This window comes from Takifugu flavidus, chromosome 14, assembly GCF_003711565.1.
Source record: "Takifugu flavidus isolate HTHZ2018 chromosome 14, ASM371156v2, whole genome shotgun sequence".
In the NCBI taxonomy this organism is placed as follows: Eukaryota; Metazoa; Chordata; class Actinopteri; order Tetraodontiformes; family Tetraodontidae; genus Takifugu; species Takifugu flavidus.
The window spans coordinates 14,509,143-14,533,888 of record NC_079533.1 but is presented as its reverse complement, the minus strand read 5'-3'; the positions used below and the strand labels follow the sequence as shown (position 1 = coordinate 14,533,888).

At 46.7% G+C, this 24,746-nt stretch overlaps 2 protein-coding genes and 1 long non-coding RNA gene across 5 annotated transcripts in view; 1 reads left to right on the top strand and 2 right to left on the bottom strand.

Annotated features, from left to right (window-relative positions):
- si:dkeyp-23e4.3 (rho GTPase-activating protein 7) overlaps positions 1-16,382 on the top strand; it is a 36,062-nt gene extending 19,680 nt beyond the window's left edge. Inside the window, exons 1-16 of one of the 3 annotated variants that reach the window (XM_057054398.1) lie at positions 174-438; positions 6,169-6,264; positions 6,351-6,432; positions 6,809-6,872; positions 7,236-7,786; positions 7,928-8,144; positions 8,228-8,898; positions 9,029-9,202; positions 11,098-11,257; positions 11,326-11,524; positions 11,618-11,831; positions 13,683-13,785; positions 13,857-14,087; positions 14,174-14,403; positions 14,494-14,667; positions 15,388-16,382. In XM_057054398.1, the coding sequence (XP_056910378.1) occupies positions 426-438; positions 6,169-6,264; positions 6,351-6,432; positions 6,809-6,872; positions 7,236-7,786; positions 7,928-8,144; positions 8,228-8,898; positions 9,029-9,202; positions 11,098-11,257; positions 11,326-11,524; positions 11,618-11,831; positions 13,683-13,785; positions 13,857-14,087; positions 14,174-14,403; positions 14,494-14,667; positions 15,388-15,493 (3,285 nt within the window). In that variant the 5' untranslated portion in view covers positions 174-425 and the 3' untranslated portion in view covers positions 15,494-16,382. Of the gene's footprint in view, positions 1-173; positions 439-6,168; positions 6,265-6,350; positions 6,433-6,808; positions 6,873-7,235; positions 7,787-7,927; positions 8,145-8,227; positions 8,899-9,028; positions 9,203-11,097; positions 11,258-11,325; positions 11,525-11,617; positions 11,832-13,682; positions 13,786-13,856; positions 14,088-14,173; positions 14,404-14,493; positions 14,668-15,387 lie in introns of those variants that run through there. The other 2 variants (XM_057054399.1, XM_057054397.1) reach the window with 2 other exon arrangements.
- On the bottom strand, positions 12,774-15,496 carry LOC130537526 (uncharacterized). Its single transcript, XR_008953645.1, has 2 exons — positions 15,309-15,496; positions 12,774-12,939 (listed from the first exon to the last, which is right to left on the bottom strand). It is a non-coding gene; the product is annotated as an uncharacterized LOC130537526 (long non-coding RNA).
- A 1,873-nt stretch (positions 16,383-18,255) lies between the features above and the next one.
- On the bottom strand, positions 18,256-24,743 carry rars1 (arginyl-tRNA synthetase 1). Its single transcript, XM_057054400.1, has 15 exons — positions 24,585-24,743; positions 23,746-23,880; positions 23,354-23,542; positions 23,065-23,173; positions 22,784-22,884; positions 22,533-22,654; positions 22,301-22,421; positions 22,097-22,226; positions 21,918-22,022; positions 21,514-21,692; positions 21,308-21,417; positions 20,570-20,675; positions 19,358-19,530; positions 18,629-18,876; positions 18,256-18,529 (listed from the first exon to the last, which is right to left on the bottom strand). Exons 1-15 carry the CDS (start codon positions 24,627-24,629, stop codon positions 18,420-18,422), a joined length of 1,983 nt encoding a protein of 660 aa, XP_056910380.1. The 5' UTR covers positions 24,630-24,743; the 3' UTR covers positions 18,256-18,419.
- Positions 24,744-24,746: the final 3 nt, after the last annotated feature.

Here is a 24,746-nt window from a genome sequence, read left to right as displayed (position 1 = left end):
GTGATATGGAGGACAACACTGATTTGAATGTTCTAAGTGCTATTCACGCTGTCACCACTGAACTCAGATCCTGTGCCATCATCTCTGCCCTTCCTGTGAGGGTCAGCTCGTTTATCCAGCCTGATTTCAGGTTTTTCTACCCCACCGAGTCTCTTCTCTTTAGCTAATTTGACCAAGTTTCCCCCCTTGGTTTATTTTTAGGATACCGCCCCTCCACCCCTCGTGTTGCAGATGGTCCGGTCTGGGCCAGAGGAAGGGGAGTGGTGAGGGGAAATCTTCAACAATGACTTCATTAACACGATGCCCACCATGACGAGCACAGCTGGATTTACTGCCTGATTTCACCTGCGGGATTTAATCCACTAACACTCCGTTTTCAGCGTTTAGCATGGGAAGTTTGTTAGTGTCCTCCTGACTTCAGAGACATGTTGATCACAAGTGAGTATACGTTCCCTTCCTGCTCATGTGTGACAGATGTGGAGATAATGAAATTCCTCACCTCGGAACGTCGCCTAGCTTCTTTCTGATGACAATTGGCTATTGGTGCTTGATGACATTCATTAAGGAGCTGATTGGTTAATTAGCATAATGAGTGGTATTTCATTAGAACCTGATTAACATGGCACGGAGAAGAAAATGGCCTCTTAGCGACTTATGAAAGTCACATCCGCTCGTGGCTGAGTTATTTTAAAACAGATTTATCTGAAATGACTGGAATATTGGTGGAATCAATGGTTCCACCATTTACAAGGGAGATAGATGGAAACTGGGAATTTGAGTTATTCTGGCTTTCACTGACTGTTCTTTGTTTTCCGAAGGCCGTGGGCCAGGACGCATCACAAATGTATTCTTGAATTCTGCTGGAATAAAAGTCTTTTTTCATCTCGATGAAAAGCGTAGGAACCGCCGTGAATGTGAGTGGGTTCTTATTAGCACCGGATCAGTCGGAGGGAAATCAAACTCCTGAAGATCAAATGTTCGACCCTTCTGAAGAATCACTTTTTTTTAGTGATTAGATTATAGCAGTGAGATGAAGAAAAGGTTTCCCGTAATGATGTTTTTATTTACTGCAGCAAGTTTCAGCCAAATAACTAAACTTAAGAAAAAAAGGGAAAGTTGTGACAGTTGTGCGATCAATCACCTTAGCCCACAACAAAGGAGGCAAAGCTCCTGGTGCAGCCAAGGGCAAGAGTAGTTTGAGGGAATACAGTAGTTGTTCAGCCTTCTAAAACCCAAATCAAAACCCAATTGAAACACAGAAAAGGGTTTAAAGAGCAGTTTTTATATTTGTTTTGTTCAGAAAACAAATGGTACAAAATCTATCATTTTCAATTAACTGAGTGACTTTTAAGTACTGTTTCCTTCCTTCATTTAATTTCTTCACTGACTGACTTTTATGGAGGCATTTTTGGACTTCATTGAATACATTTTCAACTTGTTTAGGTGCTTTTATGATTTTTTTCCTTCTTGTCACTGCAAGAATTTACAAATGTTGTTTTTGTCTTGTTGCACATCATAAACTTAGAAAGAATAAAAGTAATCAAAACATAAGAGAAAGTATATTTCAGTCTTTGTTGTTGATTGCTCTTCGCTGTCTGCACAGCCATGACAGGTTTCTATGTCTGTAGAAGATTAATGATTTTAGATTTGTACATAAATGGAACCCAGTTCTGACAGTTCTGGGTCTGTTTTATCCTGATTAATTCAAGTCATTTTAGCTGCGTAATTTAGTGGAAATGTCATATTTGGAGGGGTATTCAGGCTTAAACGGATACAAATTGTTCTCTGAGAATCGACAGATGTTCGTGTCTCATCAGTGATGGAACATCTCAGTCAGTAGCCTTAACACAGGACTCTGGTCCAGGACTGGAACGGCTGGACTGAGATCAGAGGACAGGGAGGGTTCTGCAGCCACAGGTGACCCGAGACACGTTCCAAGACTTTTCTAGAATAAAGACCTCAGGTTGGTTCGATTGGTTGCATCCTGAGAATGTTTATGTGAAGTCAGCGGAGCGTCGCCCCGCCACTGGCACAGAGGTGAAGGACATGGAGTGTTGTTAGCAACAGAGGGCAACAACGGGCGGCAATAAATACCGTAGCTACAAGTGAGCCAATACCTGCCAACGGACGGAGGATGAGTCATAGTGTGTGTGTGGGTGTGGGTGTGTGTGTGTGTGTGTGTGATTAATATCCACATTTCAATTTGTGCTTGGGTTTTAACTCGTGAACACAGACAGATGCGTTTAGGCTCTGTGGTGAGTGCGAGGGGCGGGTTAGTTGAGGCTGGTTAAACGGGTCGTCAATGTTGTCTGTATTCCGCTGCTGTAACCTCTCAGCTAAACATCTGACATGACTTCAGCTGGTTTATAATAGCGGAGAAACGCTCATCTGCATCATTCATAACTTCTTCCCTTTGACAAGACTGAGTGATTTTTCTTCCACGTATTGAAATTTCTACTGAGTTTACCTTTAACTCTGGATAGTTAATGAGGTTCGCTAAACCGAGTCCACATTCTGTTGGGTGTAGGTGAGACTCAAAGGTCACGGCTGTTCCTTCTGATGCAAGTTTTCCTTTTCTTGCAGATTCTGAATTGTGACCAAAATTTTAAAACGTCAAATTCTGCGAATTTCCTTCCTGGTTTCTGGAGACATGCGTGCCATCTTGGCTGATATTTAACATATAGAGAGATTAATCCCAGGTTGACTGATTTGTATTACCAATCAGCCTCTCTGAGCTGTGTGCAGGCTTTTATTTTGACAACTCCCAGCACTTCCTGTAAAAAAACACCGCCACATTTTAATTGTTGGAGGGTCTGGCTAGGGTAAATTGATTATTTTGAACTGTCAAAACCACATCCTGCCTCAGAAAGCCTTAGTTTGGAGTTAAATACATATAAATCAACTCAACTTTGTTCATATAGAATCTATATTTCATCTATATAGAGGGCCTCACCCTCAAGCCGAGAATAACTTCCTTTTAACCGGAAGAAACCTCGAGCATGAATAGGCTTTCATTGTTGTTGGGGTTTATGGGACTGTTGATAGACTGGATACTTGAATACTGTGCCTTTAAATAATGTTAAATCAACAAAACAAATAACTATAGCTATAAAAACGTACCTTAACGCCAACCATGTAACTCTGCTAACTGCAGCTCCAGCACATTTTTATCTCAAAGGTTCAGCTCACAAATGAAGGGTTACAGAAGAGTTTTCACCTGTGCTGTTCATCCCTGCGGCCCATCGCTCCCACAGACATTGTTCGTTTCCTGACGGAGGCTGGGGTGGGGGGTGTTTTGGGACCATCAGGCGAACAGCAAATAGAAAGTGGGAAACACTGTTTGCCTGTTTTGACAGCTGTCATACCTCTGATCTTCAGTGAATCCTTGAGGGGTGCTCTCAAACAGCCCAGGACGGGGCAACACCAACACCTGTCATGCGGCAGTTCGGTGAGGTGTACAATCAGTTTGAAAGCCCCCAAAACATCAGCAAAACCCTGACTGAGCAGCTCAGACGCATGAGGTTTGACTTTGATAACTTTGAGTCTTTGCTAAAGCTAATTCAAAAGAAAAATAAAACACAGGAGGAAAAATCCACGTTCTGACCAACATAAACACTGAAACACATGTCCTCTGAGCACGTAAGCCACCATCATCCAGACACGAGCTCCAGTTTCCTGGCGCTAGCAGGGTGGAGCCACGTTAATCTCACATCTAGATCTCTTATCAGGGCCCAGAGGGGCCAAATCACAACTTCCTCAGGGACCAAATCATGTGGAAAAGGGAAGAGGAAGCTGCTGCTTGCAGTCACACTGGTGCAGGAGCCCCAATGAGATACCATCGCTTACGTAAACCAGCAGCGTAGAGGCCTGGATGGTTATTGTCCGCCGTGCACAGTTTTGTTCTGTAATGGGCTCATACATCAAATAATTAGGTCAGACCTTAACTGCGGTCATTGTTGACATCATTGTTGCTGCATAGTTTAACTACCAGGAATTTCTGAGTATTTCCTTGTGCATTTGTAAAAATTCATGTACCGTATTTTCACAACCATAAGGCTCGCTGTATTAAAAGGTGCAGTCTCAGTTATGGGTGCTATTTCTGTATTTAAAACATACATAAGGCGCACCGTATTATTAGGCGCATGCTGAAACATACAGTAAAAATGACAACGGAAGTAAAACAGTGAGTTTCGACACATTTATTGAACAAAATACTCATTCTTCCGCCACAAAACCAAAGTTTTCATCTTCTGAATCTGAACTAAACAGCTACACTATTTCAATGTCCAACATCCCGAATTCCTCTTCTTAATCATCTGAATCAGACTCACCGACCGGTTCCGCTTCAGCGTTGATTTTGTGAAAGCTCTTCCAATACATGAAGACGGTATCATAGCCCATGCGTCTACAATCCACCCGCATATGGTGGCATAACCTGCCCGCCGCTGCCTCATAGTCTTTGTGAAAGAGTGTTCGCCTTCTGCCATCCAGCGCTCTGTCCGTTTCCGTGGCAGCCGAGAACCACGGTGAACGACGACTTCTCGTGTCCCGTTGTGCGTATCGCCACCGTGCTGGTCCCTTTTTCTCCACTTTGTGGGTCAAAGGGATGTTAAAAGTCAGAAGGATCTCATCCATGTTGGTGATGTGGCTGGGCGCGGTTATCTTGTCGCGGCAGTAGGTGCGGAAGATGGCCGCCCTCTCCTGGTTAGGGTTAGGGAAGATGGCCGCCCTCTCCTGGTTAGGGTTAGGGAAGATGGCCGCCCTCTCCTGGTTAGGGTTAGGGAAGAGGCCGCCCTCTCCTGGTTAGGGTTAGGGAAGATGGCCGCCCTCTCCTGGTTAGGGTTAGGGAAGATGGCCGCCCTCTCCTGGTTAGGGTTAGGGAAGATGGCCGCCCTCTCCTGGTTAGGGTTAGGGAAGATGGCCACCCTCTCCTAGTTAGGGTTAGGGAAGATGGCCACCCTCTCCTGGTGATCCGCGGGCAGCCGCTGCGCAACAGTTGTCCTTGCACATATGGAGAGATGCCGCCTCCTCATAAAGCGAAAACACTAAGATTGCTCGATTGCCATTTTCAGCCGCATATTCGACGGCCTGCAGTTTAAAGTAAGCCTCATACGCATCTCGCTTGACCGGCGCCATTTTAGGGGATCCTTACGCGTAGGTGTGCCGCTAATCGATTGTCGGAGCATTTACCGTAGTGCACCCACCAAAAGCACACAGCAGATTTTGGAACTCAGTCCACACACAAGGCGCACCATATTATAAGGCGCACCATCGATTTTTGAGAAAATCTCAGTGTTTTAGGTGCACCTTATAGTCGTGAAAATACGGTACGTTTACCTGCCTGTCGGTCCTCAAACATCCATCTCAGCATGTCTGAACTAAATGTTTTGTCAGTTTCTTTCTTTCATTCACTTGTGATGAAGTTCGTTTCTCTCCACAACTGCTGGACCAGGACTTGACCTTAAACTCACAACACTCAACATGCCAGGAACACCACTGATATTCAAAGCGGGATGCAGGATGTCACGTCCTTTTCACTTGTACAGGAATAATTTTCACTTGCTTTTGAGTACTTTGAACATGATCAGCTCCCTTTGAAATGTGTGCACTTTTTAAAGGCTGCCATAAAAAGAGTCACTTTCTCAGGATTAGTTTCCCAACATCCAGAGAAACAAGCTGGTGTCATTACAGAGTAACCTACTTTATTATTCCCTGATTCTGCTAGTTTAACTCATTTCCAAAGCCAATATTAGAAACAAACAGGCTGTAATGTCTGCTATTGTTAAATGTGTCTGCCTGTGTGTTTAGTCCGATTTAAACATATCCTTATTTACATAAACCTTGAATATTTCCATTTTAAATGTAAGTAAATTATACTAAACATGTATGGACTCAGGAGAAGATAAAATGAAAATGGAGTTTTGGAGAGGTTTCTCGCCCCTCACACGCCGCCATCTCCACACTCGGCTAAATTAGCACTAATTAAAATGGCCTCTTGCAAGGGTCATGGATAATTAATAGCCTATATACGCATCCAATTTTTCTCCCTCCAGTCTTTTCCCCCCCTACAAATGAAAATGTAATTAAACTTTATATACAGAACACAGATTAGGTGCAAATATTTGCTCTCATACGGTGAGTAGAAAGAATTATAATTAAATCAAACAGTGTTTTCCTTCTCGCTGTTTGCAGAGATTGAAGCCAAAGAGGCCTGCGACTGGCTCCGAGCAGCCGGCTTCCCTCAGTACGCGCAATTATTCAAAGGTAAATAGGAGGCCGTCCTCCAGCCGCGGTGTCAAATCGAGCGGATACACAAGATGAGCCTCTTATTGTTTCATTTGTCTTGTCAGACTGCGGCTTCCCCATCGACGTGGACTGGGCCAAGCGTGACCACAGCTTCCTAGATAAAGATGCTCTGGATTCACTGTGCAGGTGACGAACACAGAAAACCCCTGATCAAACGCACAAAGATGCACATTAACCTCGTTTATCATAGTTAGGACACCCACAGATGATCAGAGGCCTTCGCAGAACTTCAGGGTTTCAGTTTAGAGGTCAGAATTCGGTTGATGGTAACGCTAAGTGGAGTTAAAATATTCGCATCTTTGAATTTATCCACAGGTTCTTGTCCTGAGGTCATCCCTTAAAACGTACTAAAGCCTGTCTAGAACAGCTGACGTAGAGTATGAAACAGCACAGAACGGATTGTAGTATGAAAAGATTTCCTTAAATTAGCTAAGATAGCATCCACTGGACCCCTGGACCTCAGATTCTGTCTGTTCTCAACATCATTGTTGTTCTGTTTCAGGAGGTTAAGCACTTTAAACAAATGTATGGAAATGAGGCTGGAGCCACGCAGGTCAAAACGCAGAGTGAGTACTTTCAGCTGACCTCTGACCCCCCTCACGCTGTTTGACATGATTGCCGTCATCTGCTCAAATGCTTCTCCAGACACCACCTGACCCTCATGGATAAACAACCATTCACACATTCATTCACTGTAGATGTGGGTTTGGAAGCAATTTAAGGTTCAGTATTTGGCTCAAGGACACTTCAGGGTTGGCTGGGAATCAAACCTGCGACCTCCTGAGCCACAGCTGAGGTTTTCCAAACATGAGGATCGGGTTTATTTTAAAGATTCCAAAAGGGGTTAAAATGAACACAACTAAAGATTTGTGTCGCTGTGCGTTCTGTGAATTCATTTATTTTAGTTTTTTCTGTGTGACTCTTTCCAGGGAAATGAAAACGAGGAAGACTTCTGCGCCATTAGCCCCATCTGGACCTTTGACAGGCGGACGAGACGATGGCGTCGCTGCGGCTCCATGGTGGAGGCCCCTTCCCCAGCTGACAGCCCTGGCGGACCTGGTGATGCGTCCCTGTGTGACCACCACGACATCTGCTCCATCAACAGCTCCAGCAGCAGCGAGAGCGAAGGCCAGAGCTTCAGAGAGAATGCCAGCAGCAGCACCTCAGCGACAGCAACGACCAGCACCACCGACGACCACGAGACCAGCGGGAGCACCTCCCACTGCTCAGCAAACAAGACCTCCGTCAGCGGACCCCCCTCGCCTGGTCGGACTGGTGGATCATCCACCGTCCTACTGGAGGCTGAAGGCTGCTTCCCAGAAAAACCACCGAGGAAGAAGGGAACCAGTCTGCTGAAGAAGATGGAACAATTACGGCTGAGGGAGTTGACGGGGCTCAATAGCACCCGGATCCTGACCCAGCAGGTCAGCGACCAGCCAGTTCTGGTCCAGGAGGAGGAGAGGGTGGGCTGTCCATCAAGGTGATGAATCTCCAGAAATGTCCATATGCATTAATTTGTATTTATTAACAATCTAATCAAACTCCGCTGAGAGTCCCTGATGCAGGAAAGATGTCACCATGGCAACAGAATGAGTTTTCCTCATGCAGTTTCTGTCACCAGCCTCCAGATCCGAAGCAGCAGCCGCACGTCCTCCTCTCCCTCGTCTCCTCACACCGTCAGCAGCAGTAGCAGCAACAGCCAATCAGAGAGCAGCAGCGCCGTCAGCACGCCCAGTCCGGTCACCCGGGTCAGGAGCAACTGCAAACGCTCCAGCAGCAGTGTTGGGGTCAACAGCGGCACCAGCCGGATGTGCCAGAACTGCGCAGAAACAGAGGAGGTTGGTTCGTCGTTTTGCTGGCTAAAGCAAGGCTAACAGTCTTCATCGCTTTAATTTGTTACCCTGATATTCGTTAAACCCAGGACTTCAGGAACCAGATCAACAACAACAGCTTCCATGAGAGTTTGGTCTTCCAAATTCCCAAAGGACACAAACCCGGGACCTTCCCCACCTCCCTCACACATAAATACACCGTCCTGTCCCCCATCATCGACAACACCTCAGTCAACTGGAGGACAGGGAGCTTTCACGGTTATTGGGGACGACGTAGCTGCCGACGCAACAAGTCCTCACTGGCTGCCGGTGATCAGGACCTCCCGTGTGATGTTCATCGTCCTCTTGCTCCTCTGGATCATCGACTGAGTGTCTACGACAACGTCCCCGATGATCACCAGCTGTCTGTAAGCGAAGGCGGCAGCGGCGAAAGTACCAGTGATGTGGAACGGATGGGTGAGGAGTCAGACTTAAGCCAGCTGCTGGAGGGACAGGACGTCTTCTCCGCTCTGGACAGCATTTTGGAGAGGATCAGCAACCTGCAACAACTGGTCTCCTCCTGGTCGGAAAGTCTGTCAGAGGACAACTGCTCCTCCTCCTCCTCCTCCTCTTCTTCTGCTTCCCAGGACTCACCTGGCCACAGCTCCTCAGCAGCCTCCCCCTGCCCCTCCTCCCCGAGTCACACCTACCTGGAGGTGCAGCATTCGGAGGAGGAGGTGGAGCGAAGCACCGAGAAGGTGACGAGATCACAGCGGACCAGGTGAGCAAGTGACAGACAGATCCAACAGTTCTAGGGATTCATTCATGGGTGGAGGAGGAAAAGAGGAGAATAGCCACATTTATTTTAGATTCACGAGTTTCTTTCCATCGGTTTTTCTCCTGTCCCACAGAGGGAGCCAACAGCGGCACTGGTGCAGCGAGCAGAGCCTGTCACCCCAGCCCACCACTCCGGGAGTGGAGAACCAGTCAGTGTCCCAGTTCATGCTGCTGCAGAAACTGGCTCTGCTCAAACTCACGGCCCTGATGGACAAATATTCCCCTTCCAGCAAGCAGGGCTGGAACTGGTAAGAAAAGAAGCACAAGCCAGTAAGCGAGCACCAGTCATCAGTGTTTGGATGAGATTAAGACCAAAATTGCCCTTAAAAGTGGACAAAAAAAACCCCCAAGGTCTCCATTTTTACCATTATGAGTACTGGTAATTAAAATTTGTAACATAGGACAAACATATCTAAAAATAACCTTTGTGTCTCAGTCGGGTCAGTTTTTAGGAATTTATTCCATAACCACACATCGATAAGACTAAGCGCAGGTTTTTTTTTTGACATACTTTAGAGGAATTCTTAGAGGGTGATTCATTTAGCAATTACAGGCTTGCCTTTGAAAAATAATAATTTAATTTCCCTCTTAATCCTCTCACCAAATATGATTGAAATTCACACAAACCAACGAACGGGAGACATCTCCAACGCACTCGAGAAGAAAAGCAGCTAAACATGAATTTATCCGGGGAACGCGCTCCGGCTGCTCCTGCACATCTGCGGATGTTAACTCCTCTAACTCCGTCAAACGTTCAAACTCTGGAAAAGAGGTCGGATGGGGGTGTGGGGGGGGCTGTTTACAACATCCATTAATGATTCATGGGGCAGGTGCCACGTCGCCTCATCTTTAAAACAAACAAAAGGTTGTTTCCAGAGAAACAAGCCCCCCAGGAAAGACTGCAGGTCGCTCATCGCATCAGTATTCTGGTTAGGGGCAAGCTGCTCTCCTGCGGCATTATGGGTAATTTTGGAATAGTTTGCAGGCGGAAAATTCGGAAATAGTTACAAAATAGGTTTGCTGTGCACTTACTGTGCATGCAGATGGGCTTCCGAGGACAGCGCTGGTAACCGTGGCAACATTTAAAGATGATCATTTTGTTTGACTCTGGGAATATTTATACATACATGCAACAGCTAAAGCTACAGGAAGTGCTCGCACAACTGAAACAAATCTAAATAAAGGCTGAGGAGGTCAAGCTGTTCAATGTGTTTGTTGACACACTCGGATTTAATAACATCTGCATTTCGACGCGTACGTTCTTTTAAGCTCTCATGTGGATTTGTAAATAAATTAAAATTTAAATAAAGCAAATCAGATATTCAGCTTGTTTCCTTAGGGTTCACGGGGTGAACACACAACCAGCCTGTTTTAGATTTTGTTTGATTATTGCCAAGGACCAGCAGAACGAAGAGGAAAAATATTGTCCCCTTGAAATAACAGATATTCGTCTTTAATTTTCGGGATCAAAGATTCAAATGTGGTTGAGCATAAACAGCAGCTCTGTGGATAAACAGCTTTGCACTTGCTCTTTCACGAAGTTGTGTTAAAACTTTATCAAAAGCCGAGAAATTAAACAAATGCACAGACAAAACTGAAAAAAAGATATGAAACATCAGCTTAATGGGAATCCACACCCGAAACTGACAGGAAAGTAACAAACCGGAGTGACTGTTGAGTACGACATAGATGATCGGTCGGTTTGCTGCCAAAGGTTTTAATAAACTCCTTGGGTTCACACCACAATGCACTTTCAAAGTTATGCGTTGATGTTTTTGTAGACACAAGATCAAAGATCAAAAAAAGTCTAAATTATGAATAATGTATTGGATTTTGCAGGAAACCAAAAATACAAACTTACCAAAAACTAGATGAAACTTTTTCGCTTGACCGTTTTTTCTAGAATCTCCGTTTCTTTGTTCGTCTCTGTATTTTTAGGCAGAGCCGTCGTAAACGTCACTTTGTCCCGATCTCTGGAGACTTACGCAACCGTAAACTGTTTATTTGTCTGTGGGCATCACTTCACTGATTTATGCTCCCTCATGAGCACCCTTGAACTTTGGTAACTCTTTCCTCAGCGCTTGTCGCTTTGTTGATCTCATTTTCTTTTCTGTCTTTGGGGTTTAATGGATGTCATCTGCAGGGCTGTTCCAAAACTGCTGAGGAAGACCAAACTGATGGAGGTGAAAGGTCGACGGGTCTTTGGGGTCCCTCTGCTCGTCAGCCTCCAGCAGACAGGAGAACCACTTCCTCCCAGTATCCTCAGAGCACTGATACACCTGAGGGCCAAATGTCTGGACCAGGTGAGACTGGATAGCTGTCAAATCAAAAGAGTGGGAGGGAAGCTAAGCGAATGTCCTCCCCCTGTCAGGTGGGTCTTTTCAGGAAGTCGGGGGTGAAGTCTCGTATACAGTACCTGCGCGACCTGGTGGAGTCAGACCCTGGTGGTGTTTCCTACGAGGGTCACTCTGCTTTCGACATCGCCGACATGGTGAAACAGTATTTCAGAGACCTGCCGGAGCCCATTTTCACGAGTAAACTGTGTGAGACCTTCCTCCACATCTACCAGTGTGAGCAAGCGTTTATTCATCTCTGAGGACCACTTTCTCATCTCCGTTTGAAATCACACAACCTCAGAACCGTTTCCGGCTTCCTCCCAGCAGATTTTCCCAAAGATCAGCAGCTGCTGGCGGCTCAGGCAGCCATCTTGCTGCTCCCTGATGAGAACCGGGAGGCGCTGCGGGCGCTGCTGTTCTTCTTGCGAGACGTGGTGGCCTGTGTGGACGAAAACCAAATGACACCCACCAACATCGCTGTTTGTCTGGCGCCCTCGCTGTTCCACCTGAACACCTTGAAGAAGGATGCCAAATCACCCAGGTAACCTTTCAGGGCCGCACAAACACAATTGTCTTTAATGTTTTCAGTTTATGTCATGATTTCAAACTTGTGTGTTCTCACCGATGACATTATACCAGAACCAGCTGTCTCTTTCAAAACACACACATGCACACACGCCTCTGTGTAATCCAAATCTGTCAGGGTGTTTTAAACAGAACAGGTTATGTAACATCCACCACTTTCCATCTGGCCTGAGCTTCACTGTTGATATGAGAGAGATTGTCTATCTGCTGGACAGGAAGTCTAAAATGAGAAAAATGAAAGAGGGAAAAACAGAGAGAAAGAGGGGGTCATAATGACGGAGGACGAGAAGATGTAGAGATACTAACTATAAAGGTTATTTAGTGACTGATGCTGCAGAAATGTTATCTGTCCTTGGAGTTTAGACTGTCTACATGTACCTTATGGATGGCTGTTTTTAGACACGGTTATGAATACATACTGTATACGCACATTTTCTGTGTGAATGACGAAATAACCGCTATTACCGTAAAGCCGCGATTATTCGCGCATTTGACGAAAGACAACGATCATTAGATCGTAGCTAATTAACCCACCCGATCAATGACGCCACTGTCGTTTTGAAACTTTATACAGACACCCCTGTTGCGTAGGTTTATCTGTCTCATTTGCTCCGAATAAGTTTGTTTCCACCTCTACCAACGATGTATGCTAATGATTCAAGATTCAAGCAATTTTATTGTCCGTCACATAGTGAGAAGTCAAAACATAAATGACACAAACACGTAACAAATCCCTCATTCAAACTCATACATAGAGACACAAACACACACACACAAACATAAAAAAGTTGTATTGAGTATCCCTAATGTTTATATATTTTGATAGTGGTTGAACATTTATATTTAATATTGAACACCAAAATATGGATGTTTCTATATGTATAATAAAAACACACACTTAGATCAAAACAGCGTATTTATTAAATATTTACAATCTTCATGTAGTCTTATAAAAGCTTCAGTATAAATCAGGCGCAGGTATCAGATTCCACGTAGGGTGACATATTTTCCACAACTTGGACTTGATGACGGCTTCCTGCGCAGTCCCTGGTCTAGAGAATGTGCTATGGGTGGATGAACAGAGAGGAAGAAAGTTCTATATAAACCTGCAGCTGTAGGAAACAAACATGCAGCATATTTGACAGGAACTATTTCCAGTGGCGGATTGATTTATAATTAACGCTGTAGCGAGACTTTGAGCACTCAGAGAACAGCTTCTTTTAACTCTGTTGCTTCTTGTGACTGATCCTCATCAGCTGTTTTTTCTCTCCACTTCCTGGAAGAGTACCTTTATCACTCGCTGCCTCTGAAAATCAATTAGAGCAGAACTCTGAACTCTTGTTAGGTTTTGATCACGTTTCTACTGTGACAGAACCCACCAACCCGCAACTTTTTAATGGTTTAACCAGCCGCCAGAGTGACGCCTCCTGTTTGAAGCGGTTTTACAAAACGCTCATCTATTTTCTCTTAACCAAAACAACCTAAAAGACACAACTTCACATCAAATAAAATCAGGTGAAACATCCTCCTGAACACTTCCAAAATAACCTGAATCTGTCAGATGGAACCCGCGCTGACGTTGCTGCTGGAGACGGCTCTCATTTAACTTCTTGGAAAACAAACACACTTAAAGCCTGCTGTCAATCATCCCCTATGATCAGACTCATCAGAAGGTGCTAGTTTTCCTGTCGCGGTGGAATTTTAAGGGGTGATGGAATTAGGTCTTCTGTCAGACTTTCTAATGAGAAAAGTGCTGAACGTGGTTTGCGTTGCAAAAACGTAGCTAAATCAATGACACCTTTTGTAGGAAGTACAGTCTGGGACGACCCGACCAGAAGGACCTGAGCGAGAACCTGGCTGCCACCCAGGGTCTGGCCGACATGATCACCGAGGCTCAGAGACTTTTCCAGGTATCATAAGATGGTCCAAGAAGAAAAATTTAAAATTTAAACTTTTGCAATAAAACAACACCTGACTTTAGCTCCCAGAGTTTTGGCCTGGGCCGAATCTCAGCAGTGCAAACCTACCAGAGGACCCTGCATCTGAGGGTCCCGAGTCCATGGATCAGAGACAAGATCAAGAGGAAGAACAAGAACAGAGGAGGAGAAAACTGCAGCTGAGCACTCAGCACCTCCTGATGGAGGCCAGGGAGAAGAGCAGAGGCTGGGAGGGACACCCAGCGCCAGAGAACATAGATCTGGCCTTCAAGAAGGTACCAAAACTCAAACATTTATGAACGATGGGAAGTGATCTTTAAAGAATCTACAACATGACAGATCTCTTGTTCTTGACCCGCAGATGGACGACAGTTGCCTACTGTGGATGTGGCGAGGTTCTGTGGAGGTTGAGGCCACAGAGTTAGAGCTGCTCCACCGCCTCCTGAGGCAGCCAGAGCTGTGGCAAAGAAACTTGCTCCAGGCCACTATTGTCCAGACCCTGACCAAGGATACTGAAGTGTTCCGCTACCTCCTCCAGGACCAGGGCCAGGGTCTGGGAGCCAGACCGCCCCAAGATCATTTGCTGCTCCGGTAATGAAGCTGACACCTGCATTAGCAACTCCACCTGGATCAGGAGCAGGTCTGTTCGGTCCTGGTGACTTTCTGTGGTTTCTTTCTCAGGACCTGGCAGGCAGACCCAACCTGTGGCCCTCTGTATCTGTCCTCAGTATCCACAGAGCACCCCGAGGTGCTGGCAGAGGGGGTCAGAGCCCATGTCCACTCCTGCCTTTACGTGCTGGAACCCACCGGGACGAGGAAGACCCGCCTAACACACATCTGTCGGACAGACACACGGTAGGACAGAGAAAAACCAGAGTGCCGTTCAACGGTCAGAACCAGGTTCAGATGCCTTGACAACAAACGCACCTTCCTCCAAAGCCCCGTAAATGCATTATGAAGTCTTCTGGATTAAAAATAGATATTTTTTATGATTTTGAAATCATTCTGAATGAATTTAGACTCCAGATCAGGGAGAAAATGTGAATCGTTTTTGAACCAACTCAAGCTCAATTGTTCTGAAAGTTCTCAAACTCCAAAACTGCCTCCAGGTTCATTTGAATGTTCAATATCAGCCGACATGCTACACCTGGAGAACGTTCTCTCATCCATCACTGAGCTCCGCTCGCTTCTGAATCACGGTTCACTTTTTAAAGTTTTCTCAAGGATCTTACTTTGGATCGAACTACTTCCTTCAAACTTTAAATACAAACAATCCCCCTGAGGGGATTAGAAGCTATTCAAGGAATCGTCTACGCTAGGGCCACATTTCTGACCTCTGCCAGTGTTTTTTCTGTCATGGGACTTCGGTTTAAATGTGACGGCTACTGCTGAGACATTCCGTCACTTTTTTATGGTCCTTAAAACCCCAAATTTAACTCAATTCAAAACTACCTTATTCATTACTTTAGCTATGACAAATATCGTTGTCCTCTTACTGATGTTAAAAATGCCTTGAATGATGTCACTGGATACCTTCACCTTTGTCGCACCAACCATCTGACCATTTTGTTGCAGGGGTCGCTCGCAGGAGTGGCACATCAGAGTGAGTGGGCATCTTCTGGCCTCTGATCTCCTGGCGATCCGGGATTCCTTCAGGTCAAACCACAGAGGCACGAGCTGAATCCTGAATCCATTTTTGAGATGATTCAAAGACACGCTGGTGCAGATCACTCCCCACAACTGAACTCTTTTAAAAGTGAACTCAGCAGAGAAGGTGACCTGTGATCGTTTCTGGCTTTGCATTTTGTTTTTTTTGGCGACCTTGCAGATCGCAGGAGCCCCGTCATGCTCCCCGCTGCCTCCGCTGCGCCTGCAACTCCAGTTCACACGCCAGAGAAACCCAAACTGTGGTGGCCTTTGAAAAGGGGGAGGTTTTGATGGCTGGATGAAAAGCCGCATCCTGATCCAACTTCTGAAGGAAATGCTGACGGTGGATCAGGAGCCAACTTTGTTGCTTTTGCCTCCAATATGGCAACAAACTCAATGGACCCGCAAAGTTAAATATTCGGGAAATTCAACCAGGGAGGCAGAGGAAAGACGGAGTAAAAACATAATGTAACAAGAGGAACCTTTATAGATCCGACTTTATATTTACCTTCATTTAGCCCTATTAAACACACCAGCTCCGCCTCCTCTTTAGTCAAAGTTCAGAGGTCGTGTCCTCTTCGCCTCGAAGATGATCGGTATCTACCTCTCAGGAGTGACATCGCGGTTGCGTGACTTTACCGCGACCTGAAAGAAGGTGGCTGAGTTGTGACGGATATCCAGCCAGGCAGCCTGACCCTATTCCTGAATCTTTCAGAATTTGTATTTATTTTTTTCTGTCAGGGATTTGATGTGCAGTCAGGTTTCTCAGGTGATGCGATCGTTCCGTGCTATTGTTGATGTCGGACAAATGCGTCACCTGCTGTAACTATAAAAAACTCTTCTATCTAAAATATTATTTAATTTCAGAGTTATGTTTGTGTGTATCAGTGACAAACAGTAATTAAAGTGTTTATTGGTCTCCACATCCTTCTCCTCTCCTCGTTCCTTAAAAATAAATTGCTAATTAGCATAACGGTGGTTTACATATCTCCCTCACTGATCTCAGATCAGAGAGTTTGACAACAGAAAAACAAAAGCAACAAAAATGCGATGTTTAAAAAAGGACAGCGTGGCCGACTGGTCTAAACGGGATTGTGAAAGCGAATAATTTATGCAAATGCGTAACAGAGGTACAGTCGCGCCCGGAGGTGCCTTCATGTTCAAACACGGAGAAGAACTCGACAGGAACTCAGGGTCAAAGATTTAAAACTAAATGTGAGTTTTCTACACCTAATTTCTAGCCACAGACGAAACCCCATTGCCGTCATAGAGGTAGCACCCCCTAGTGGCAAAGGGTGTTTAGGCATAAATCGAGCGTTTGATTTGTACGATTATGATTCTTGTGCAGCCAGTCGTGGCTTAACAACTGAATAAGACGAAGGCAGCCCTGCAACTTAACAGCTATATGAGGGTCATTAGCTCCAAGGACATATCAAATAATCGTATAATTAAATCAATCAGACATTTGCGCAACATTAATCTCTCAGGTCCTACTCCAGTAGCTTAACTCTTAAAAGTCATGAAAGGTCTGAAAGGTTCGGTCCATTAATAACATATACGTCTTGGTCATGTTTCTGCCTCCCCCGCAGCTGGAACTTACCTGCGCTGTCAGGTTTGAATCTCTGCTGCGGCTCTCCAACGCTAATGCCCGTCTTTTTTTTATCAACTGTGACAGATTAATTAAAAAAAAGACAGACATCTTTACCTCCATTCTTCTTTTTGGCTGCCTTTAAACTACTTCTGCCAGAGGGGCCCCGATAAAGCAGACAAAGGGAGCGCACGTCAGCTGGGATCGTCTCCGTCCGTCCGTCCGACGCGGGAAAATGACGCCGTCGGTCGGCGTGACTGAAGCGGTGTGACAGGTCTTTTCCTCTCCGGGCTCCTGTCAAAACACCTTTAACGCCGTCCTTCAAACAGGGTTCCTTCCGACGGCAGAAGCCACTGCAGCTGCGGGGAGGCCGTATGAATTTTTCATGACGCCAATTTTGCCGGGGAGGTCCGGCCAGCGTCGTGGGATGAGGCGGTACTTCTCACACATCCTCCCCGCTGAAAAGAAACTTTAGTTTCAACGTTTCTTTTCTAACTTTTAAACCTGCAGCAGAGCTCGTGTGTAGGCGATAAACCCGCGCCGGGGCGGCTTCAGGGGCCCGTGGTGGGTAATTAAGTCCATCAAGCGGCTTTGTTTGCTTTGGCCTTTAGAGCCTCTGCAAACAGCGTCAGAGACCAAAAAAAGCGACCACGAAAACAAATGTTGAATTCCATAATAGAACAAACAGGCTAACTGCTAACATGCTTAAGCCCGGATTTAAACGAACAAAGGTTTAAAAATATGAAAACATTGATTGACTCATATTCAGAAACGTGTGCTACTACTCAAAGTACCACCTACTCCAACTTACTGAAGTATCAGAACAAGTACTCGGTGCTATTTCAAGGATCTAAACACTTACGCACATCATTAGCGTTAGCATCTGCACTGGGACTGGACAACCTGGAGTACTGGGACCCCAGGGAAGAACGTGGTCCGGCCCTCCAGAATGAGAGTTTTGGCATTTTAGTCAAGGTGGTTTTTAGACGCCACGTGAGACGATCAACGTATGACAGGTCAGCAGCAAAGAATTATGGGAGATTTGAAACTGTGTCTGTGCAATTCTAGGGGAAAAGAGAAGCAGCATATTTTAAATAGATGTGTGAAAAAGCTCCCAAAAAAATGAACTGCCAGGAAAAATGGACTTTTGATATTGATATTAAATCTCAAATGATTTATGTGAAATCACGGAAAATCAGCAGTTGGGGTTTTGGTTTCACGTGGATTCTTTAATCTAAAAAACAGTTAAATCTGTCATCGGATGCTGATCAGTGTGATTATATCTGGAGATTTGGCTGAATCAAAGTGACTGTGATCATCAGTCGTGCAGGCGGAGTCCGGCCAGGTCGCCGTGGGATCACATCCTGTGACATCACATCCTCTCCACCGGGTTGAGGCCCAGGATGTGGAAGCACTGAGCCATGATGGCGGCAGTGGCATCACAGAGCAGCATCCTCCACATGTTGACCTTCACCACCTCACCTGGAAAAACCAAAATCCGATTAAAGCCGACGAAGATCTCCGATTCTACTAATTATCGATCCTAATCTCTTAAAGCAAAGAGATCGGTTGACCCGTTACCTGTCTGCCGGTCCTTCTCCACGCAGTAGCAGCTGTCGTAGAACTCGGTGAAGGTGGTGGCCAGCTCATACACGTAGTCGCACAGCGAGTGGAGCAAGAGGTCATCCTGGATCTTCTGCAGGACCTCCGGGAAGCGGAGGATGCACTTCCCCAGTTTCCACTCCTTCTCGTGGTCCAGCAGGATCTCGGTGGACTCCGCCTCTTTCCTCAGAGTCGCCTCGTTGATGTTCGCCAGTCGTGCGATGGACCTGTGTGAGGTCAGCGAGGCCGCTGGTGAGTTTCAACGCCTAAACTTTAAATTGAGTTCAAAAAAGCCGAGTTTCTGTCTGAAAAGTGAAACCCCGCCCACTCCCCCGGTCCCGTTATTCCTGCTAACGCTCCCAGTTCAGCAGCCATTTCTGCGGGCTGCTCTGCTTTTTGCCGATATTTGAGATATCCAGTTAACTATCCGCTAGCCAAACGCAGGCACAGCCGCTCCTCTCCAGCCAGACTCAGGATCAATCTGACACTGTGAGTCTAAACACCTCCAGGGAGGAAGGAGGCGAAGATCAACTCAGCACCTCGCTGCCAGAATACGGTCTCTTGGCACGGGGGAGGAGGAAGTGAGTCTCCTTCACAGTCGGAGGTCTAATTCTGCTGCAGATAGAAAAACTGACCCGAGTGTAAAGGTGGATGGAACATCTCCTCTACCCTCAGTGTCCTGAAGAGGGCAACAGAGTGACCCCTGACCTGATGCGGGTGAAGGCGTAGAGCAGGTACGCCGCCGTGTTGCCCCGATCGTCCAGCATCTTGTCGAAAGAGAAGACGTAGTCGTTGATGCGGTTGTGAGAAAGGTCGGCGTACTTGATGCAGCCGAAGGCGACGGCCCGCTGAGCCTTGACCAGCTCGTCCGGGCTCAGAACCTGAAGGCGGAACAATTAAAGACGGGTTGAGGCGACCACCTGACAGCAGCTAGGCTAATCATAAGCAACCTGGGGAGGGCAGACGGCACCGATACTGAATAAAAAGCACCACACAGAATAAAACGCAGGATTTAACAAAAATGCTAAACGCGTGCGAATCAACAGGAACATTAGCATTAGCATTAGCTCGGCAGATGTGGGTTTAAGCGGCCCGGGGGTTGGGCTCCTTTTAATGAGCTGCTGTGAGCAGATGGTAGACGCGGGCGGCGTCCCAAACTGGGAGCAGAGAGCCGGGCCAGGAATGCCTGCGGGGGAACCGCGCTGGCAGCGGTTTACCGCCGCACTCAAATCGCCGCAGTTCGACTGGAAATTACCGCCGTGCTAAACGCAACAGATCAAACCTAACCGGGTCAGGTTCCTTCGGGTTTATTTGGCACATTTTTTCCCCCCTTTTAAACGCTGCAACTACAAAAAGAAACAAAACAAAAACGTGAAAAGTTGCAAACAAACCGAAGTTCGCGGGAAGGGGAAAAACTTCAAAAGGACAGTTTCCATCCCTGAAACAACACGCGCGTTTCTCCAACAGCTGGAACCGGCGCCGCCTCAGGAGGTGCCCAGCACCCGGGCGGGAGCAACTTTAGGGATTCTTCTAGCGCAAAAGGCCGATCAAGATGGAGCGACGGACGGAGCGGAGGAAGGATTCTGAGGGGTGATTTAGTAAAGCCCACCGCCAGAAAACAAACAACATCGGGGGAATTTCAGCTGGAGACAAACAAACATCTGAGGGAAGTGAGAAATCAAATCTTAGCATGTTTGAAACCCTTCCGTTTCGCCCACCATGGAGAATATTTCTACCTCGAAGGAGAGCGATTGGATTTTCGTCCACCTCTGCGCTTATGAAAAGTTTCCCCGCTCCCCCGCTCCAGCAGGCGGACGGTAATGAGCGCGACGGCCCACAGCGATGAAGACGCGAAAACTTTTCCCTCGCCCCCCCCCCCCCCCCCCCCCAGCAGCTCCGTTTCCTCCGGCGGCCTCTCACCTTGTCCCTCTCCTTCTCCTTCAGCTTGTCCATGGACCTCTTCAGCCCCTCCCCCAGCAGGTCCATCAGCCTGACCGTGTCTCCAGAGCGAGTCTTAAACTTCTTCCTGGACAAGTTTGGGAGAGAGCAGAGGAGTCGGCGCCGGCTCGGAGCCCCAGAACGGAAGTTTGCGGAAGGTATCGATGGCAGATATAATTACTGCTACATTAAACCCTCGTGCAGACGCCTCGAGGCGATTCATTTTGTACAATCAGGCAAATCAGATGAGCATAACAAACAGAACATGAGCCAAACATTTAATAACCCCCTCTCACCCCCCCTCAGTTCTGTTTACTTGCAGCTATAACAGCCTCCCTGTGAGGCTGCGTTAAGCCCTCATTGTCTGGATGAGCGATTATAAAATCAGCTTGATAAATTCCAAACGGAGTTCTGAAGAACGCCGACATCGGGAGGACAATTTACACCCCCACAGGTGAAAGGCGGGGTGGAGTGGGGGCGGCATCTTTAACAATCCCCTGGGAAATAAACACTACAGCATCAAGATAAGGAAGGATATCGTCGACATAGAGACGTTAAACTCAACAGCAGAGAAAATGTCTCTATCGGGCCTCAAAACTTGGCGTCAATTTTTGCATTCTCAACTCAATAGAGCACCACCCCGACTCCAGGCGCATTCATGGCCTGGGCTTTACCCTGGCGGGGTATTTATGTCACAAACGCTTGGCTTTTAGGACTCACTTGTCTTCGCCCAGCACAACTCCGAAGCCGGCGTGTTCTACTCGGGTCACCTTGGGATCGTACCATCCCAACATCTGCGCCGCCGCGAACACCACCTGGAAGTGTGAGCTCTAAACACAAAAAACAGCGCATCTGTATCTACGCCGTGTTGATTACGGTTCAAAATTTGACAGCGTCTTCTCCCCTTCTGCTCTGTTTGCGCCCACCTGTCCGCTGTCCGTCACGTAGATGATGATGTCGGCCTTTTCCTCAAAGAGCCGCTGGTGGATAGCCGCCAGGTCCGAAGTGTCATACGTGTAGCCACCGTCTGACTTGACGATGGTGAGGGGGAGGGACTGGCCCGGGGCGAAGATGATTTTGCGGCCCTCATCCAGCTGAACGAAGCCTGAGGAGAGCCGGAGACAGGAAGTGAAAAAGAGGGATTACAGGTGGACAGAGGAGAGGAGATGTAGAGAATTTGTAGTTTCAAAGTAGAGAAATGGTGTGAAGGAAACAAACAGAAATAGAGAAAGAACACGCTCAAGGAAAAAAGAGGCTATGCGTGGGGTGATGTCGCCCCCTGGTGGACAAGTCAGAACAACAGTGGAATTTTGACAGGGTAGGTCTGCACCTCTGTCCTCGGCCTCCTTCACCACTTGCGTCATCAAGTCCTGGTAGTACGACTCTCCTCTTTCGATGAGCTTGATGTCCAGGCAGTCGTAGATTTTCTGAAACTCTGAATCAAAAATCCAAACACTCAAAAACACATCTGGATGATTTGGACGCTCTCCGCCAATCGAACATCTCTACCTTGGCGGGAGACGTCACAGATGAGGTTCCAGGCTTTGATGAAATCCGGTTCCTTGCTCTGCAGTTTGACCACACACTGGTACGCCCGCTTTTTGAAGCCATCGTCCTCGTCAAAGCGCTTCTTTGACTCCTGGTCAGTAATACAAATGTGGTAAACGGGGCCAGAGGGCCTTAAAACCTGACATCCTTAAACATCTGACGCACTTTATAAAAGCCCTGGAGGTCACTGATGGGCGGGGACACAGTCAGGTAGTCCGGGAACTTGTCCTGCAGATGAGCAATCAGCATCCCAAACTGGGTCCCCCAGTCTCCCACATGGTTCAACCTGAGGACGACAGACGGCTCTCCATCACGTTTCTACGCGGCTTCATTTTATAAGTGCGATCAGGAGGCTCTGAAGCAGATAAGAAACCACGCTGGCTCATGGTCGACTGACCTGAGAACGTCGTGGCCCAGAAACTCAAAGAGTCGGCTCATGCTGTCCCCGATGATGGTGGAGCGCAGGTGACCCACGTGCATCTCTTTGGCAATGTTGGGGGAGGAGAAATCCACCACCACCTGAGCCACACAGAAAACATTGCACGCTTCAAATTACCACAAAAAAACAACAAAAAAAACGTGTTAGCCCCGCCCCTTTCCTGAGCCGATCTAATAAATAGAAAAATAAAAGTCATGGTGCTGACAAACCCTTTTCCTGGAGGTCAGTGGAGGTGGCGTGACACCGTTAATCAGCAGCTTGCTCAACAGTTTGGACACAAACGCCCTCTTCAGGTGGATGTTGATGAAGCCTGAGAGAGGACATCCAAACGGAAACGTTTACAGAATAAAGAAATTAAGGTGAGACCCAACCAACACTGACGCAACAGCTTCCCACTAAAACTCTGATATTCAGGATCAAAAATGAGTCACCTACACTTTTCAGAAAGCTTGTTATTTTTCCTGAAAGGTTCCTGAAACAGGACACTGACCTGGTCCTGCGATTTCAGTTTTCTGGATGAGCTCGTTGTCTGGAAGGTTCCTGATGATCCTCTCTGCGATCTCTCTCGGGTTGGCTTTCATTCCCTTTGCCTTCAGCATCTGAAAAAAAAAGTTGATGCAAAATATAAACATTTCCCACTTTTCTGAGTGTTTTTTTTTTTTATCTCCAAATGAGACACCACAAACTTTAGTAAGCTGCATATTGTTTTCTCTCCAAAACCCTCTTCTAAAACTATTCCAGGTAATTCCAGGCTCAAAAACCTGACATGACAGTCTGACCTGGGCCATGGCCATGGCGCTGTTGCACTGATAGTCTCCAAACTTGGGCTGCTGGTTGGGCGCCAGGGCCAACGGAGGGTTTTCCAGTTCAGGGTAAGACGTCCTGATGGTCAGGCCAAAAATCTCCTGGAGCCGCTGGCTGATGTTGAGCATGGCGTAACCACAGCGAGTCCGCTCCTCCTGCAGCGCCTGAGGACACCAATTAAAAGATGGTTTTTAGGATAGTAAATGAGCGAGCATCCACAGAAACGTGCCTGAGGAGCAGATGCGCTAGAATGTCCTCAATACAGGACCCAGAAATGGACTTTTTGGTCCCTAACTTAGGGGAACATCTAAGACGCTCCAACAGAAAGTACCTGTGATGTAAGAACATGCTGCACGCCGTCACTCACCCGGTTCAGAATGTTGAAGCGATACTTCAGTCTGGAATTTTCCTCCATCAGCTCTTCCAAACGCGCAGACGAACCCGGGTTCTGTGAGTTTTTCAAGCTCTCAATCTCTCCTGACAGAGCCTGGATCTGAAGCTCCTGAAGAATACAATTATATACATAAAAATATCACAACTGTATATTCTGAACCAGGTAAACGAGGAATTAAAAGACTTGTTGAAGAATTATTTTGAATTTGGGCTTCACACTGGTTGACTATAGGACACATTAACCCAAGATTACATCACACTTAAAACAGAACAACAAAACAGTCTAGAAACAGAAAATTTAATTATTTATGACTCTTAATCAGTTATGTCGTATCACTGCATCCTAACTGGAGGCCAAATGGTGCAAAGTACAATGATTGTGACCGCGCCTCTTTTGGTCATAGTGAAACTGAAACTTTGCGACCACCTGATTAACAAATTACTACAAATGCACCGTCTAGATTCTATATGAAACAAAACTATAGGTGCCAGCTGGCTTGTTTGGATATATATTTAAGTAATACGGACATGGTTCGAGCTTATGTTTACTGATGTCAGGTAGCAAACAGCCAGGACCACCAGCAAACTCCCAACAAGATGGACTCTCCTTGTTTTCACTTTCATTTTGTCTAATCACTTTAAACCACAATGAAATATCGAAAGATTCTCTCTCAACCCGTTAGACAGGTAAATGGATGGGGGGGGGGGGGGGAGAGAATATGCCCCACAAGTACTCAAGAACAGGAAAGTCATCACCTGTATTTAGCCTGCAAGCTAAAATCAGCGAGGCTGGAAGTGGAGCGGATGTCCTACCTGCTGCTGGAGCCGCTCGGTGTACTCGGTAATGAGGTCTCCCATCTTCCTGAACCACCGGAGTCAAACTCTTGTGACGGAGAGCTGGTTACACGCGTGGCTGATGAAACCAACTGTGACAAGAAGGAAGTTGCTCACAACTTTTTATTCTACTTCCGGACC